Genomic DNA, 16,045 nt, shown 5'->3' with positions numbered 1-16,045 from the left:
TCAGCCAGGGCATTCTGGCTGGCGAGGTCCAGGAGAAGGGCCTCTGCCACTGAGCCTGTCCTTTCAAACATCTTGCCGCCCTCCCCCCAAGTGAGGTTGGATCCAACCTCCCTGACCTTCCACAAGAGCTTAAATACCAGTTAAAGCTTAAAGCTCTGCCAATTGGCTTGGGGCTGTTTATGGAGGGTTTTCATCTCCACCCCGAACCAACCCAGTGATGCCCTCGATGTGATGTCCCGTTGCCTGGAAGTGGTTGCCTGGAAGTGGATTTGGATGGGGAAGAACAGGCTCCGGCTCAACCCAGCCAAGACTGAGTGGCTTTACGTTCTAGCATCTCGTTTAGTCCAAGAGGTTCCATCTTTGGTTATGGGAGGAGAGATGTTACCTCCCGTTGATAGGGCACGCAATCTAGGCATCCTCCTGGATTCACGACTCAGTTTTGAAGATCATATTGGAGTCGTGGCCAGGGGGGCATTTGCCCAGGTTCACCTGGTGCACCAGTTGCACTCCTTTCTGGACCAAGATGCCCTACGTACAGTCACCCAAGCACTCGTTACCTCCCGTATAGATTACTGCAATGCTCTTTACATGGGGCTGCCCTTGAAGACCACCCGGAGGCTTCAGCTGGTGCAGAATGCAGCCGTGTGGGTAGTGATGGGAGCACCCCAATACTCCCATATTACACCCCTCCTGCATGAGCTGCATTGGTTACCAGTTGTCCTCCGGGTGAGATTTAAGGTGCTGGTACTTACCTTTAAAGCCCTACATGGCTTAGGCCTGGGATACTTGCAGGGCCATCTGCTGCTGGGAATGACTTCCCATCACCCAGTGCGCTCACACAGAGAGGGCCTCCTCAGGGTACTGTCGGCTAGACAATGTCGGCTGGCGACCCCCAGGGGGAGGGCCTTCTCTGTGGGAGCGCCAGCCCTATGGAACCAGCTGCCCCTTGAGCTTCGGATGACCTCCAGTCCTTTTGCCGCGGCCTCAAAACACTCCTTTTCCATCAGGCTGACCTGGACTGACAGGGATTTTAATTATGTTTTTAATTTTTAACTTATTTTAATTTTTAATTTTAATTTATTCTACGGGGGCCATTAATTTAATTTTCTTTTAACTTCTGTATTATTGTATTTTGTTGTTGTTAGCCGCCCTGAGTCGTTCAGAAGATAGGGCAGCATATAAGTCCCAATAATAAATAAATAAATAATAAATTCTATTTATATAATCTAGGTTTTGCATGCTCTTATCTTTTAATATTGTAAGACAATCAGTGTTATCCTGTGATAAGTTGGGTGGCCAATAAATTTTATAAATCAATAAAGACAGTACACAAATAGTACACAAATAGACAAATAAATTGAATTTGGGATGATGATTAACCATGGGCCTAATCCAAATCATTGAGATCCTAAGTCGTATGTTACATTAGAAGACCCATCAAGTTATTTTACAGGTTTAATTGAACCAGATGGTCCTTCATCTTATTCCCTGACCCCCAATAGCAATGGCCCCATAATCCAGGTCTGCGTCTGACAGCAAGCTGTGGTTCTTGTACCCAGTGGCGTAGCATGGGGGGTGCAGGGGGGGCCGGCCGCACCGGCCGCAACATCTGGGGGGGGCGCTCCGATCCGAACTGCCGGGTCGCCGCCCACTGTGTGGGGGGGTGCATATTACTTGCCTTGCCCCGGGTGCTGACAGCCCACGCTACGCCACTGCTTGTACCACCTCACTACTAGTCTTTGTTTAACCAGGAAAGGGAATTAGAAAGTACAGTGTGACACAGAGTTTTTTTGTAGCCCACCAGTTGCCCCTTACTGAATAAATTCCAGTTAAATAAAGCACAGCTTTATATGTATATACTATACATATACTTTCGGCTTATACTCAAGTATATACTATAGTATATACTTGAGTATAAGCCGAATTTTTCAGCCCACTTTTTGGGCTGAAAAGTCCATTTCGGCTTATACTCCAGTGAACAACAAAAAAAGAACTTCCACCCCCCAGTTTGGAGAGCTGCTGCTTTCATCAAACATGGACGAAGGCAGCAGCTCTCCAAACGGGCTGCGGCGGTTTGGAGAGCTGCGCGCACAGCTCCGCCACCACCTCTGCAAGCCTCCGCTGAGAGAATGGGGCGGTGGAAGCTTGCCACCCATTTTCTCGGCGAAGACTTCTTTTGGGGGATGCAGCCTCTGTCACCCCCTTCTCTCAGCTGGGCAGCTGAGAGAAGGGGGCGGCAGAGGCTGCATCCCCCGAAAGAAGTCTTCGCCGAGAAAATGGGCGCTGAGATTTTCTCGGCGAAGACTTCTTTCGGGGGATGCAGCTTCTGCCGCCCCTTTCTCTCAGCTGCCCGGGCAGCTGAGAGAAAGGGGCGGCAGAAGCTGCATCCCCCGAAAGAAGTCTTCGCCGGTGAGAGAATGGGCGGCAAGCTTCCCCGCCCCATTCTTCGTGGAGCGCTCCAACACCTCGTTCTCTCGTCTCAGCGGAGACTTGTTTCGGGGGATCCAGCCTCTGTCAAACCCTTCTCTCAGCTGGGCAGCTGAGAGAAGGGGGCGACAGAGGCTGGATCCCCCGAAACAAGTCTTCGCCGCTGAGAGAATGGGCGGCAAGCTTCCCCGCCCCATACTTCGCGGAGCGCTCCAACGCCTCGTTCTGTCGTCTCAGCGGAGACTTGTTTCGGGGGATCCAGCCTCTGTCACCCCCTTCTCTCAGCTGGGCAGCTGAGAGAAGGGGGCGACAGAGGCTGGATCCCCCGAAACAAGTCTTCGCCGCTGAGAGAATGGGCGGCAAGCTTCCCCACCCCATACTTCGCAGAGCGCTCCAACGCCTCATTCTGTCGTCTCAGCGGAGACTTGTTTCGGGGGATCCAGCCTCTGTCACCCCCTTCTCTCAGCTGGGCAGCTGAGAGAAGGGGGCGACAGAGGCTGGATCCCCCGAAACAAGTCTTCGCCGCTGAGAGAATGGGCGGCAAGCTTCCCCGCCCCATACTTCGCAGAGCGCTCCAACGCCTCGTTCTGTCATCTCAGCGGAGACTTGTTTCGGGGGATCCAGCCTCTGTCACCCCCTTCTCTCAGCTGGGCAGCTGAGAGAAAGGGGCGGCAGAAGCTGCATCCCCCGAAAGAAGTCTTCGCCGAGAAAATGGGCGCTGAGATTTTCTCGGCGAAGACTTCTTTCGGGGGATCCAGCCTCTGTCACCCCCTTCTCTCAGCTGGGCAGCTGAGAGAAAGGGGCGGCAGAAGCTGCATCCCCCGAAAGAAGTCTTCGCCGAGAAAATGGGCGCTGAGATTTTCTCGGCGAAGACTCACCTTCTCCCGTTCACCTTCAGCAGCTCCGCCAGGCCCGTCCAGTGCCCTGCTAGCAGAGCTTGACAAATGCAAAAGCTGCTTTGGTTAAACACTGGAAGGTTTAGTGATTAACCCACCCCACCCTACCCGGTCTTCTTGCTGTTTCTCCCCATCCTCACTCCTACCCACAGGGGCTCTCTGCCTCTTCTACTACTTCTTTTTCTTTCTTTCTTTTTTGTTGAGGTGTGCGTCTCTCTCTCTCTCTCTCTCTCTCTCTCTCTCTCTCTCTCTCTCTCTCTGTGTGTGTGTGTGTGTGTGTGTGTGTGTGTGTGTGTGTGTGGTGTGTTATCTCGAACCAGATGGGATGACAAAGTCAAATGCAAATGGGGATCTTGCAGATCTTGCCCTGCCTTTCCCCCCACGGTTACCTTCTGTTCTTGATGAGCTCACGAGTGCTCAAGGACAAAATAGGGCAGGGCAGAGCCGGCAGTTAAAAATAGGATGCAGATAAAAGGAAAGGTAAGGAGGGGTTCAGGTTGAGAGGAGAGGCTGCGTAGCCTTAGTGTAACTCCTGTTTGGGCTGACTGGGTTGCCTCCGATGGGCTCTGACAGTGGAACAGAATGGAATAGAAAATATGGAATGGAATGGAACAGAACGTAGAACAGAACAGAACAGAACAGAACAGAACAGAACAGAACAGAACAGAATAGAATAGAATAGAATAGAATAGAATAGAAATATAGAAAGTGAATAGAATAGAATAGAATAGAATAGAATAGAATAGAATAGAATAGAATAGAATAGAATAGAATAGAATAGAAATATAGAAAGTGAATGGAATAGAATAGAATAGAATAGAATAGAATAGAATAGAATAGAATAGAATAGAATAGAATAGAATAGAATAGAAATATAGAAAGTGAATGGAATAGAATAGAATAGAATAGAAATATAGAAAGTGAATAGAATAGAATAGAATAGAATAGAATAGAATAGAATAGAATAGAATAGAATAGAATAGAATAGAATAGAATAGAGAATGGTAATAAGAATAGAATAGAATAGAATAGAATAGAATAGAATAGAATAGAATAGAATAGAATAGAATAGAATAGAATAGAAATATAGAAAGTGAATGGAATAGAATAGAATAGAATAGAATAGAATAGAATAGAATAGAATAGAATAGAATAGAATAGAATAGAATAGAATAGAATAGAATAGAATAGAAATATAGAAAGTGAATGGAATAGAATAGAATAGAATAGAAATATAGAAAGTGAATAGAATAGAATAGAATAGAATAGAATAGAATAGAATAGAATAGAATAGAATAGAATAGAATAGAGAATGGTAATAAGAATAGAATAGAATAGAATAGAATAGAATAGAATAGAATAGAATAGAATAGAATAGAATAGAATAGAATAGAATAGGAAATATAGAAAGTGAATAGAATAGAATAGAATAGAATAGAATAGAATAGAATAGAATAGAATAGAATAGAATAGAATAGAATAGAATAGAAATATAGAAAGTGAATGGAATAGAATAGAATAGAATAGAATAGAATAGAATAGAATAGAATAGAATAGAATAGAATAGAATAGAATAGAGAATGGTAATAAGAATAGAATAGAATAGAATAGAATAGAATAGAATAGAATAGAATAGAATAGAATAGAATAGAATAGAATAGAATAGAATAGAATAGAGCTGGAAGGGAGCTTGGAGGTCTTCTAGTCCAGCCCCTTGCTCAAGCAGGAGGACCTATACCAGTGGTGGTGAACCTATGGCACGCCTGCCAGAGGTGGCACTCAGAGCCCTCTCTGTTGGCACGTGCACCACCACCGCTGCCAGCAGCAGGTCCTTGTCGGTTGGTGGACTGGAAGAAAAGGGAGGGGGAAGCATTTTACATGCGTGCATGCACGCACGGGGTCACGAGCAGGCACATGCTGCAAAGGGGGCGGGGCTAGTGCCTGCGTGATACTCACTAGCCCAGCCCTGTTCTCACGTGGTGCGGTGCCTTGTATCTGCACCCTGCGGCGCGGCGGTTGGCGTTTTTGTGCCTTGCGGTACGGTGGCCCATTTTTTGCTCCCCCTTTTTTTTCGTGCCAGAGGCGGCACTCAGAGGCGCCTCCCTGTCCCCTCCCCAGAGGGCACCAGAATGCCGATGCTGCCTTGGCACTTTGTGATAAACAAGTGGGTTTTGGCTTGCGGTTTGGGCACTCGGTCTCTAAAAGTTTCACCACCACTGACCGATACCATCTCAGACAGGTGAATGTCCAGTCTCTTCTTAAAAACCTCCAGTGATGGAGAACTCTTGATTTCTGGTGGCAAGCTGTTCCACTGGGTAGCTGAGAGAAAGGGGCGGCAGAAGCTGCATCCCCCGAAAGAAGTCTTCGCCGAGAAAATGGGCACTGAGATTTTCTCGGCGAAGACTTCTTTCGGGGGATGCAGCTTCTGCCGCCCCTTTCTCTCAGCTGCCCTGGCAGCTGAGAGAAAGGGGCAGCAGTGGCTGCATCCCCCGAAAGAAGTCTTTGCCGAGAAAATGGGTGCTGAGACGCCTCATTCTCTCGCTCAGCGGAGACTTCTTTCGCGAGATCCAGCCTCTGCCGTGCTGCACCGAGAGAACAGCAAGCTGCCCCATTCTCTCGGCGGAGCACTCCACCGCCCCATTCTCTCGTCGGCTTGCCACCCCGTTCTCTCATCTCAGCAGAGACGTCTTTCGGGGGATCCAGCCTCCAGCTGCTGCATTTCCCAGCCTCGGCTTATACTCGAGTCAATAACGTTTTCCAGTTTTTGGGGGTAAAATTGGGGGTCTCGGCTTATACTCGAGTCGGCTTATACTCAAGTATATACGGTATGTCACTTTCAAACCTCACCACCCTGCCCCGGTCTCAGTCTTGCTATCCAACACATTTTTCACATGAAAGAAGCAAGAATTTGGAATAATGTGGTTGTGCTGTGTGCCTGGCCCAACTTCCTGAACAAATGAAGAAAGGCTAATCTATCTAGGACCTTCCATCATTAACAAAAGACAATGTTGGTGAAGTGAAAAATTTTTCCCAACAGCAACCACAAAATCTTTTTTTTCCTGTAGGGTACAATCCACCAAGGTATGCCAAGAGGTGCGGCAGACAGTATGAGTGTGATGTTTTGAATTCAGTACCAAGCGCAGGGGTTAGCGCCGTTTGTTGTGACTACGACAGATGCAACCGTTAGCGTTCACTTTCAACTGGAGACCTTCTCAATGACATCATTGGCCTCAACTGATTGCACTGAATGTGATTTGTCCAAAATTCAAGAGCGATTTGGAATGTGATGTCCAATAATATTCTCAATCCATCCTATATGAATGGGAAAATAAATAAAACCTGATCTTTCATTGTATACTATGAAAAAGGACTTTTTTGTGTGTCTATCCTATGTCTACACCAAATCAGCATTGTTGGAGTTTCCTCAGTACTGATAATGTTGCACAAAAGCTAACACAAGTCTATATAATATCCCTGAATATCACAACAATATGCCAGTTGTCAAAACTCAAAAGGATAAGGAAAAGAGGAGTCTTAACACTATTTCACAGCAATATGCATGTACATATTTCCATTATTTTCCTTATCGTATGCACAAGGCTCAGTACTGTCTCCATTGCTTTTTAACATCTACAGCAGAAGTCCCCAAACTATGGGCCATGGCCCACTACTGGGCCATGGCCTCTTGGCCACCAAGCCATGTAAGTGGCTGGCCAGTGCTTGCATGCATGCACAAGTACTCACCCTCTCTCATGCGAGTGATAGTTTCGGCGTGACCCTTGGCACAAATCTTGCACCGGCACTAGCCTCATCTCTAGCCTTGGCATGCCCCTCATGCCTGTGCTAGTCTCGGTGCTAGCCTCAGTGTGACCTTCACACCAGCGATAGCCTCAGCATGATAATCCCACCAGTGCTAGCCTAGGCACAACCCTTGGCATGACTCTCGCACTGGTGCTAGCCTCGGCATGACACTTCCATCAGTGCTAGCCTTGGCATGACCCTCACACCTGCGCTAGCCTCAGTGCAAGTCTTGTGCTGGCATTAGCCTCAGCGTGACCCTTGCACTGGCACTAGCAGCCCCAGTTACAGAGTGCGCATGCTCACGGCCCCACTCACACATACACGCGTGGAGCTACATTTGAGTTTGTGTGGATGTGTGCATAAAGACATCTGGCCCTCCCTTTGCCACCAGGCTGCCAACCCAGAAAGTTGGTGACGCCTGATCTACAGGAAGCCACTGGGTGAGATCATGCGTAACCATGACTTAAGGTATCTAAAATACACTGATGATATCCAACTCATGAAGCTGTTGCTGCCCTCTCATGATACCTGGAGGCTGTGGGGGCCTGGATGGAGGACAACAGGCTTTCACTGAACTCTGGCAAGATGAAATGGCTTTGGGTGCATGGAGCCCCAAGGCCCAGGACTTTGACATCGATAGTCTGAATTGCATAGAACTACCCCAGACAGATCCAGACCGCAACTTGGGGGTTTCTCCTGGACTCGCAACTCCTGCTTGAAGATGGCAATCGCAGCTAGGAGAGCTTTTGCACAACTTCACATTATGTACTAGTTGCAGCCCCTCCTGGGTCAGGAGTACTTGCATTTGGTCTTTCAAGCCCTAGTCATCCTGCAGTTGGACTATTGCAACACCCTCTACATGGGGTTGCCTTTGAAAATCATTTGAAAGCTACAGGTAGTGAAAAGTGCAGAGTGTGACAGGATGGACAGTTTGTTGTGTCTGGTCAGTTGGCGAGTGAACACGCGGAGCCGGACTGCGTTTAACTGTTTATTGATGGTACACGTGGCCGAACTGGCCTTACCTGCCCTGTCGCCTGTATATATATGCCCGGCGCGCCCGGCGCTGGCCAACCCGCAGGCTCAGGTTTCCCGCGCTCGCCCTGGCCACCCAACCCAGTGTCCAGGGATTCCCGCCGCGCGGTTGGGCCAATCAGGTGGCCAGACAGGTGTGTAGCTAACACAGTTCTTGGGCCCCAAAGCATGGCCCATGTAAAACCACTGCTCTACAAGCTGCCCAGGCTGATGGTTTGCTTCTAGATGCAATTCAAGTGTTGGTAATCATCTTTAAAGCCCTTTATGACATGGGTCCAGGCTACTTGGACCGTCTCACTGGGATTGGCACTCCCCACCTGTTCTGGCAGAGGAGGCATGCTGCAGGCCCTATCAGCCAGGGTATTCTGGCTGGCGAGGTCCAGGAGAAGGGCCTCTGCCACTGAGCCTGTCCTTTCAAACATCTTGCCACCCTCCCCCCAAGTGAGGTTGGATCCAACCTCCCTGACCTTCCACAAGAGCTTAAAGACCAATTAGAGCTTAAAGCTCTGCCAGTTGGCTTGGGGCTGCCATGGAGGGTTTTCATCTCCACCCCGAACCAACCCAGTGATGCCCTCGATGTGATGTCCCATTGCCTGGAAGTGGTTGCCTGGAAGTGGATTTGGATGGGGAAGAACAGGCTCCGGCTCAACCCAGCCAAGACTGAGTGGCTTTACGTTCCAGCATCTCGTTTAGTCCAAGAGGTTCCATCTTTGGTTATGGGAGGAGAGATGTTACCTCTCGTTGATAGGGCACGCAATCTAGGCATCCTCCTGGATTCACGACTCAGTTTTGAAGATCATATTGGAGTCGTGGCCAGGGGGGCATTTGCCCAGGTTCACCTGGTGCGCCAGTTGCACCCCTTTCTGGACCGAGATGCCCTACGTACAGTCACCCACGCACCCGTTACCTCCCGTATAGATTACTGCAATGCTCTTTACATGGGGCTGCCCTTGAAGACCACCCAGAGGCTTCAGCTGGTGCAGAATGCAGCCGTGTGGGTAGTGATGGGAGCACCCCGATACTCCCATATTACACCCCTCCTGCATGAGCTGCATTGGTTACCGGTTGTCCTCCGGGTGAGATTTAAGGTGCTGGTACTTACCTTTAAAGCCCTACATGGCTTAGGCCTGGGATACTTGCAGGGCCATCTGCTGCCGGGAACGACTTCCCATCACCCAGTGCGCTCACACAGAGAGGGCCTCCTTAGGGTACTGTCGGCTAGACAATGTCGGCTGGCGACCCCCAGGGGGAGGGCCTTCTCTGTGGGAGCACCAGCCCTATGGAACCAGCTCCCCCTTGAGCTTCGGATGGCCCCAGATCTCCAGTCCTTTCGCCGCAGCCTCAAAACACTCCTTTTCCATCAAGGCTGACCTGGACTGACAGGGATTTTAATTATGTTTTTAATTTTTAACTTATTTTATTTTTTTTATTAAAGAGTTTTACAAAAACAAAATTTTACAATATATCCCCAAATCCCCCCACCCCAAACCCCCCCACTTCCCCCCCCACTTCCCAGAGCTAAATACAGGATTATAGTTACAATAATCATATTCTAAATAAAAATTATGTATAATATACAATTAACCAAATTCATAATGTGCTTTAACTCCCCTTTAACATAACTACAATAAAGTACCAATAATAATATCCCACTAAAATCTACTCATAAGCTAAATGGAACTTTTTAGTCCCATATTTGTTCTGAATATAATTTATCCATCTCCTCCAAACTGAAATATATCTTTCCTGTGAATGATCTTTCAAATAAGCAGAAATCTTAGACATTTCTGCAAGATTCGAAACTTTAAACACCCATTCTTCTATAGTGGGCAAACTATCCTTCTTCCAATATTGTCCCACCAGTAACCGTGCTACTTATTTTAATTTTTAATTTTAATTTATTCTACGGGGGCCATTAATTTAATTTTCTTTTAACTTCTGTATTATTGTATTTTGTTGTTGTTAGCCACCCTGAGTCCTTCGGAAGATAGGGCAGCATATAAGTCCCAATAATAAATAAATAAATAATAAATTTTATTTATATCATCTAGGTTTTGCATAGTCTTATCTTTTAATATTGTAAGACAATCAGTGTTATCCTGTGATACGTTGGGTGGCCAATAAATTTTATAAATCAATAAAGACAGTATACAAATAGTACACAAATAGACAAATAAATTGAATTTGGGTTGATGATTAACCATGGGCCTAATCCAAATCATTTTTTTTAATTGAAAAGTTTTACAATACATTTTTAACAAAACAAAACCCCTCCCAACCCCCTCACCTCTCCCCAACCCTCCCCAACACCTCCCTCCCTTCCCCCTCCCCTACTTCCCAGAGCTAAATACAGGGTATAAAAATACAAACAATCATAATCTACCTTATGCAAACAACAATAAACTATTAAATCTATCGCACTTTAACTCTTATAAAATAACTACAAGCAATATAAATATCACATCAATACTTATTCAAATGCTAGAAGAAACTTTTTAGTCCCATATTTATTCTGGATATAATCAATCCATTTTTTCCACTCCACAATATATCTCTGTTGCGAATGGTCTTTCAAGTACGCTGAGATCTTTGCCATTTCCGCCAGGTTGAAAACTTTTAAAGTCCATTCTTCTATAGTTGGCAGTTCTACCTTCTTCCAATATTGCCCTACTAAAAGTCTTGCTGCCGTAATTAAATCCAACATCAACTTAGTGTCCACAACAGTAGTATCAGTAATGCCCAGTAAAAACAATTGTGGAGAAAACTTTATCCTTTTCTTAAATATCTTTTGCATGTTCCACCAGATTTTAATCCAAAAAGCTTTAACCTTTTTACAGGTCTACCATATATGAAAATACGTTGCATCTTCACCACCACACCTCCAACATTTAGGCTGGCAGTTCGGATACATACTTGCTAATTTTTTAGGATCTAAGTGCCACCTATAAAACATTTTATAAAAGTTCTCTCTTAAATTTTGAGCTTGTGTAAATTTTACATTTCTCACCCAAATCTTTTCCCAAGTATCCATTGTAATGACTTCTTGAAAATTCTGAGCCCACTTTATCATACAGTCTTTAACAAGTTCTGTCTCTGAATCAATTTCTATCAATGCAAGATATATCCTTTTAATATGTGCTTGACCTTGATCTCTAATTTGCTTTACCAGATTTTCATCAGTCATTGAAAAACCAATTTTCTGGTCTTCTTTCCACCTGGCCTGTAATTGCCCATACTGAAACCAAGTTTGTACAATCTTTTCTTCTCTTAAGATATTATATGGCTTTAAATGCCATACATTCCTTTCCAAACTTAAAATTTCCTTATATGTAGTCACATCATGTTTAAACCCAACACTTATATTTTCTATTGTGTGTTTCGGTATTGCCCACATAGGTATCTTATAATTTAACTTATGTCTATACTTTTTCCAAACTCGCAACAGAGCATGTCTTAAAATATGTACCTTGAACACATTATCCACCTTCTTATCATACAATAAATATGCATGCCAACCAAATAACAGATCATGGCCTTCAAGATTTAATAATCTCACTTGTGTTAAATTAATCCAATCACTTATCGCTCACAAAGCAGCAGCTTCATAGTATAGTTTAAGATTAGGCATTTTAAGACCACCTCTCTCACGCGTATCCTGCATAATCTTAAATTTAACTCGTGGCCTTTTCCCTGCCCAGACAAATTTATTAATACCCTTTTGTCATTCCTCCAAGTTTGAATCCTTTTTAAGAATAGGTATCATTTGAAATAAAAATAAAAATTTCGGCAAAACATTCATTTTCACTGCTGCAATTCTTCCCAATAAAGATAATTGTAGTTTTTTCGAGCTATCCAATTCTTTTTGAACTTTTCCCCATAACTTTTCATAATTATTTTTATATAGCTTTACATTTGAGGGTGACAAATATATCCCCAAATATTTAACCCTTTTAACAATTTCAAATCCCGTTAGCTCTTCTAAAACAGCCTTTTGTGATACTGTCATATTCTTAGACAACATTTTAGTTTTTTGTATGTTAACCTTGAATCCAGAAACTTTCCCATATTGCATTATTATCTCCATCAGTTCTACAACTGAATCTTCAGGCTGAGTTACCGTAACAACCAGATCGTCTGCAAACGCCCTCAGTCTGTAATCCTGATCTCTTATTTGAATTCCCCTAATTTTTTCTGAGTCCCATATTTTAATCAATAATATCTCCAATGTTAAAACAAATAGTAAAGGTGACAACGGGCACCCCTGCCTTGTGCCCTTTTCAACGTTACATACTTCCGTCAAACTATTATTAACTATTATACGGGCTGTTTGCTTTTGATATAATGCCCTAATTGGTTGTAAAAATTTATCCCCAAAGTTCATTTTATCTAATACTTTCAACAAAAATTGCCAATCCAATTGATCAAAGGCTTTTTCAGCATCCAAGAAGATCAACGCTGCAGGGATCTGATTGTTTCTTTCCAAAAATTCCAACAAATCAACTATATGCCTCACATTGTTCTTCATTTGTCTACAACTTATAAACCCAGTTTGGTCACCATGAATTACTTGTTGCAATACCCTCATTAATCTGTTAGCTAAAACCTTAGCAAATATCTTGTAGTCCGTATTCAAAAGTGATATTGGCCTATAATTTTTTGCTTGGGTGACATCCTGGTCTTCCTTTGGAATCAAAGAAATAAAAGCAGTTTTCCAGGACGGGCGCACCCCTCCTCCCATTTGAATTGTCTGAAACTATTCCCTTAATGGCTTTACCATCTCTAACTGTAAATTTTTATAATACACAGCAGTCAATCCATCCGTACCTGGCGCCTTACCCACTTTCAATTGTTTAATTGCTGAAAAAATTTCTTCCTCAGTTATCAATTGATTCATCTCTTCCTTTTGTTCTTGTGTAAGGACAGGAATATTAGCATTCATCAAATATACATCAATATCTGCCTCACTAATCTTATCTCTAGCATATAACTTAGAGTAAAAATCAACAAAAGTCTTCTTAATAAGACTCTGCTGATACACTACCTTACCCTTATGTTCTATTCTATCTATATTAGAAGCCCTTTGTTTCTTCCTTAACAAATAAGCTAACCATCTACCTGGTTTATTGGCATTGCAAAAAGTATTATGTCTAGCATACCGTAAGTTAGTTGCCACTTGACCAGCCATCAACTTGTCGAACTGTCCCCTTAATAAATTAATTACCTCTTTAATCTTCACATCCGATGGATTCAAAATTAAAGCCTTTTCTTTTTCCCTAATTTCATACTCTAATTCCTTCCTCCTGAATTCCAGATTGTGTCTATATTTGTTATTCAAATATATTAATACACCTCTCATATAAGCTTTACTAGCATCCCAGACCATTTCAATAGAAGTACCTTTATGCATATTAATTTTTAAAAAATCCTTCATCTGTTTTTTACATTCTTCCACATTTTCCTGATTTCTAAACAAATTCTCATTTAGACGCCAGGAGCGCCTATCTCTATTATCTTTTTCTATCTCTAACCAGACTGGACTATGATCAGACATAGTTCTTGGACAAATCTTAATCTTCTTAATCCTGGAAAAGAAATCATTAGTAATTAGTATAAAGTCAATCCTAGAAAAAGATTGATGTCTATCAGAAAAAAAAGTATAGTCCTTCTCTTGCAAATTTCTTTCTCTCCAAATATCTTGTAGTTCCAAATCGTCCTTCATTTCAAAAAAAGATTTAGGCAGTTTAGCATGACTTGGAATACTTTTAAAAAAACCACTCTTGTCCATTTGTACATCCAAAACACCGTTCCAGTCTCCCATAAAAATAAAAGATTTATAATCCCACTGAGTAATCTTGCTGTGTAGTAAACTATAAAAGTCTGCTTGTTGTTGATTAGGAGCATATAATCCAACCAGAAGTGTTTTCTTGCCTTCTATTAACAGTTCAATTATAACATATCTTCCTTGTTTATCTGCTTCAATTAAATCCGCTGTCAAGGTATTCTTAACATAGACAACCACTCCATTTTTCTTATCCGTTGCGGATGCAATAAATTGTGTACCCAGTCTTGAATTTTGTTCCGTAACTCTAATATGTGTTTCTTGTAAACAAATAACATCATTCTTATATTGTTTTAAATATTGAAAAACTTTCTTTCTCTTCTGTGGTGAATTTAAGCCATTAACATTCCTGGTTAGAAACTTTGTCGCCATCCTTCACGACCCGAAGCTTTTGGAGCGCTTCTTCCAAAATCACCTGGACTCTCTTAGGTCGCGCTCCTCCCACAGCTTCACTATAAGTAAGTTTTGGAGGTGCCATCATGACTTTCTGCTGTTCTTGTTCTTGCTCTCGTCTCATTCATCTCGAAGCAGCACGCGTCATCCTCTGGTCTCTGGCCTCCTCCGATGATACTGAAATTTGATTCACTCCTGTAGCTTTCTCTTCTATCTGCGTCATTCCTTCAGCACCTTGTAAATTCTCACTACATAATTGAGGCTCTCCCTCACCATTCTTCTTTGTAGATTCCAAAAGTGGTATGGGGACTGCTTTTAAAACATTACTATAGAAATCACGTGCCTGCAACACTGTAGTAAGACGATGTCTCATGCCTCCATGTATCACCACCATACCCATTGGTATCTCCCATCTGAACTTAATATCACGTCGTCTTAATTCTTGTGCCAAAAAGGCAAATTCCTTCCTTGTCCTTAGGATTCTTGGAGGGATCTCTTTTAAAATCAAAACTTCTTGCTCAGCAATTGCAAATTTATTATTGTAAAAGGCTTGAATAACCTCATTTCTAATTGCTCTCTTTGTAAAATAAACCACCACATCTCTGGGTAATTTCCTTTGTCTTGCAATCCACGAGTTAACACGGAAAATTTTGTCTATATCCTCCATAATTGCATCTGCTGGTCGCCCCAGCACACCTTCCAAAGCCTTAGAAACTATTTTCTTCAAATTTTCTTAAGGATCCTCTTTTAAGCCTCTGATTCTCACAGCAAACTCCATCTCATGGTACTGTACCAAGGTCAAATCACTATCACTTTTATCCACCACATTTTCAGTCTTTGTCATTTTTGCATCTAATCTAATATTATTTTGGCTGAGATCTTCCACTCTCTCGTCCAAGCGTTCTATGCATACAGCCATGCCTTGAAATGCAAGTAAGATGTCTGCCCTAATTTCTGTTAACTTCTCATCCAGAAGCTCTGTAAGCTTTTCATCCATAAGCTCAGCTAATTGTTGCGATTGCTTTTTCATAGCCTCTTGCAACACATCCTGCAAGTCTTTAACTGTAAGAGTTGGTACAGGTGCAAGTGCAGGTGCAGAGGGAGGGGGCATTAAAGCTTGTAACGAAGACTGCTGCACCAGAGAAGCCCCCGCGCTTCTAGGAACTTTAGAGGATTTGGCAGCCATTTTCACCCACTATTGCCTGCTACGCACTTTCACTTTCAAACTCCACAAAGTCCATTGAGTTAAAGATCATAAATTCACTTTCACCTGGATCTCCTGTATCGCTCTGCCTGCATCCAGGTTCTCAAAGGTTCTCTCTTGCTGGCAGGGATGGTTGCTGACGCCCTGCTCTGCTCCAAAAAACCCGGAGCAGAGGTGCCCCGCAGTCCGGAGCAAACTCAGGCTTCGGGGGGCTCAATCCTTCAGCCACCAAAACTTTTAGCTCTGGCGGCCCTGGAGAGCTCTACCCCTACCCGACGCCTTGCCACCTGGAAGTCCCCTAATCCAAATCATTGAGATCCTAAGTCGTATGTTGCATTAGAAGACCCATCAAGTTATTTTACAGGGTTAATTGAACCAGATGGTCCTTCATCTTATTCCCTGACCCCCAACAGCAATGGCCCCATAATCCAGGTCTGCGTCTGACAGCAAGCT

At 43.7% G+C, this 16,045-nt stretch overlaps 1 protein-coding gene across 1 annotated transcript; it reads right to left on the bottom strand.

Moving 5' to 3' along the window:
* Window positions 1-3,235: 3,235 nt before the first annotated feature.
* Window positions 3,236-7,758, bottom strand: LOC310642585 (uncharacterized protein; the record flags this gene model as incomplete). Its single annotated transcript, XM_083366415.1, has 3 exons — window positions 3,236-3,351; window positions 3,749-5,001; window positions 7,653-7,758. 3 exons carry the CDS (start codon window positions 7,756-7,758, stop codon window positions 3,322-3,324), a joined length of 1,389 nt encoding a protein of 462 aa, XP_083222541.1. The 3' UTR covers window positions 3,236-3,321.
* Window positions 7,759-16,045: the final 8,287 nt, after the last annotated feature.

Source organism: Vipera ursinii (assembly GCF_947247035.1).
Source record: "Vipera ursinii genome assembly, chromosome: 1".
Classification (NCBI taxonomy): Eukaryota; Metazoa; Chordata; class Lepidosauria; order Squamata; family Viperidae; genus Vipera; species Vipera ursinii.
This window is presented reverse-complemented; position numbering and strand designations above follow the sequence as displayed.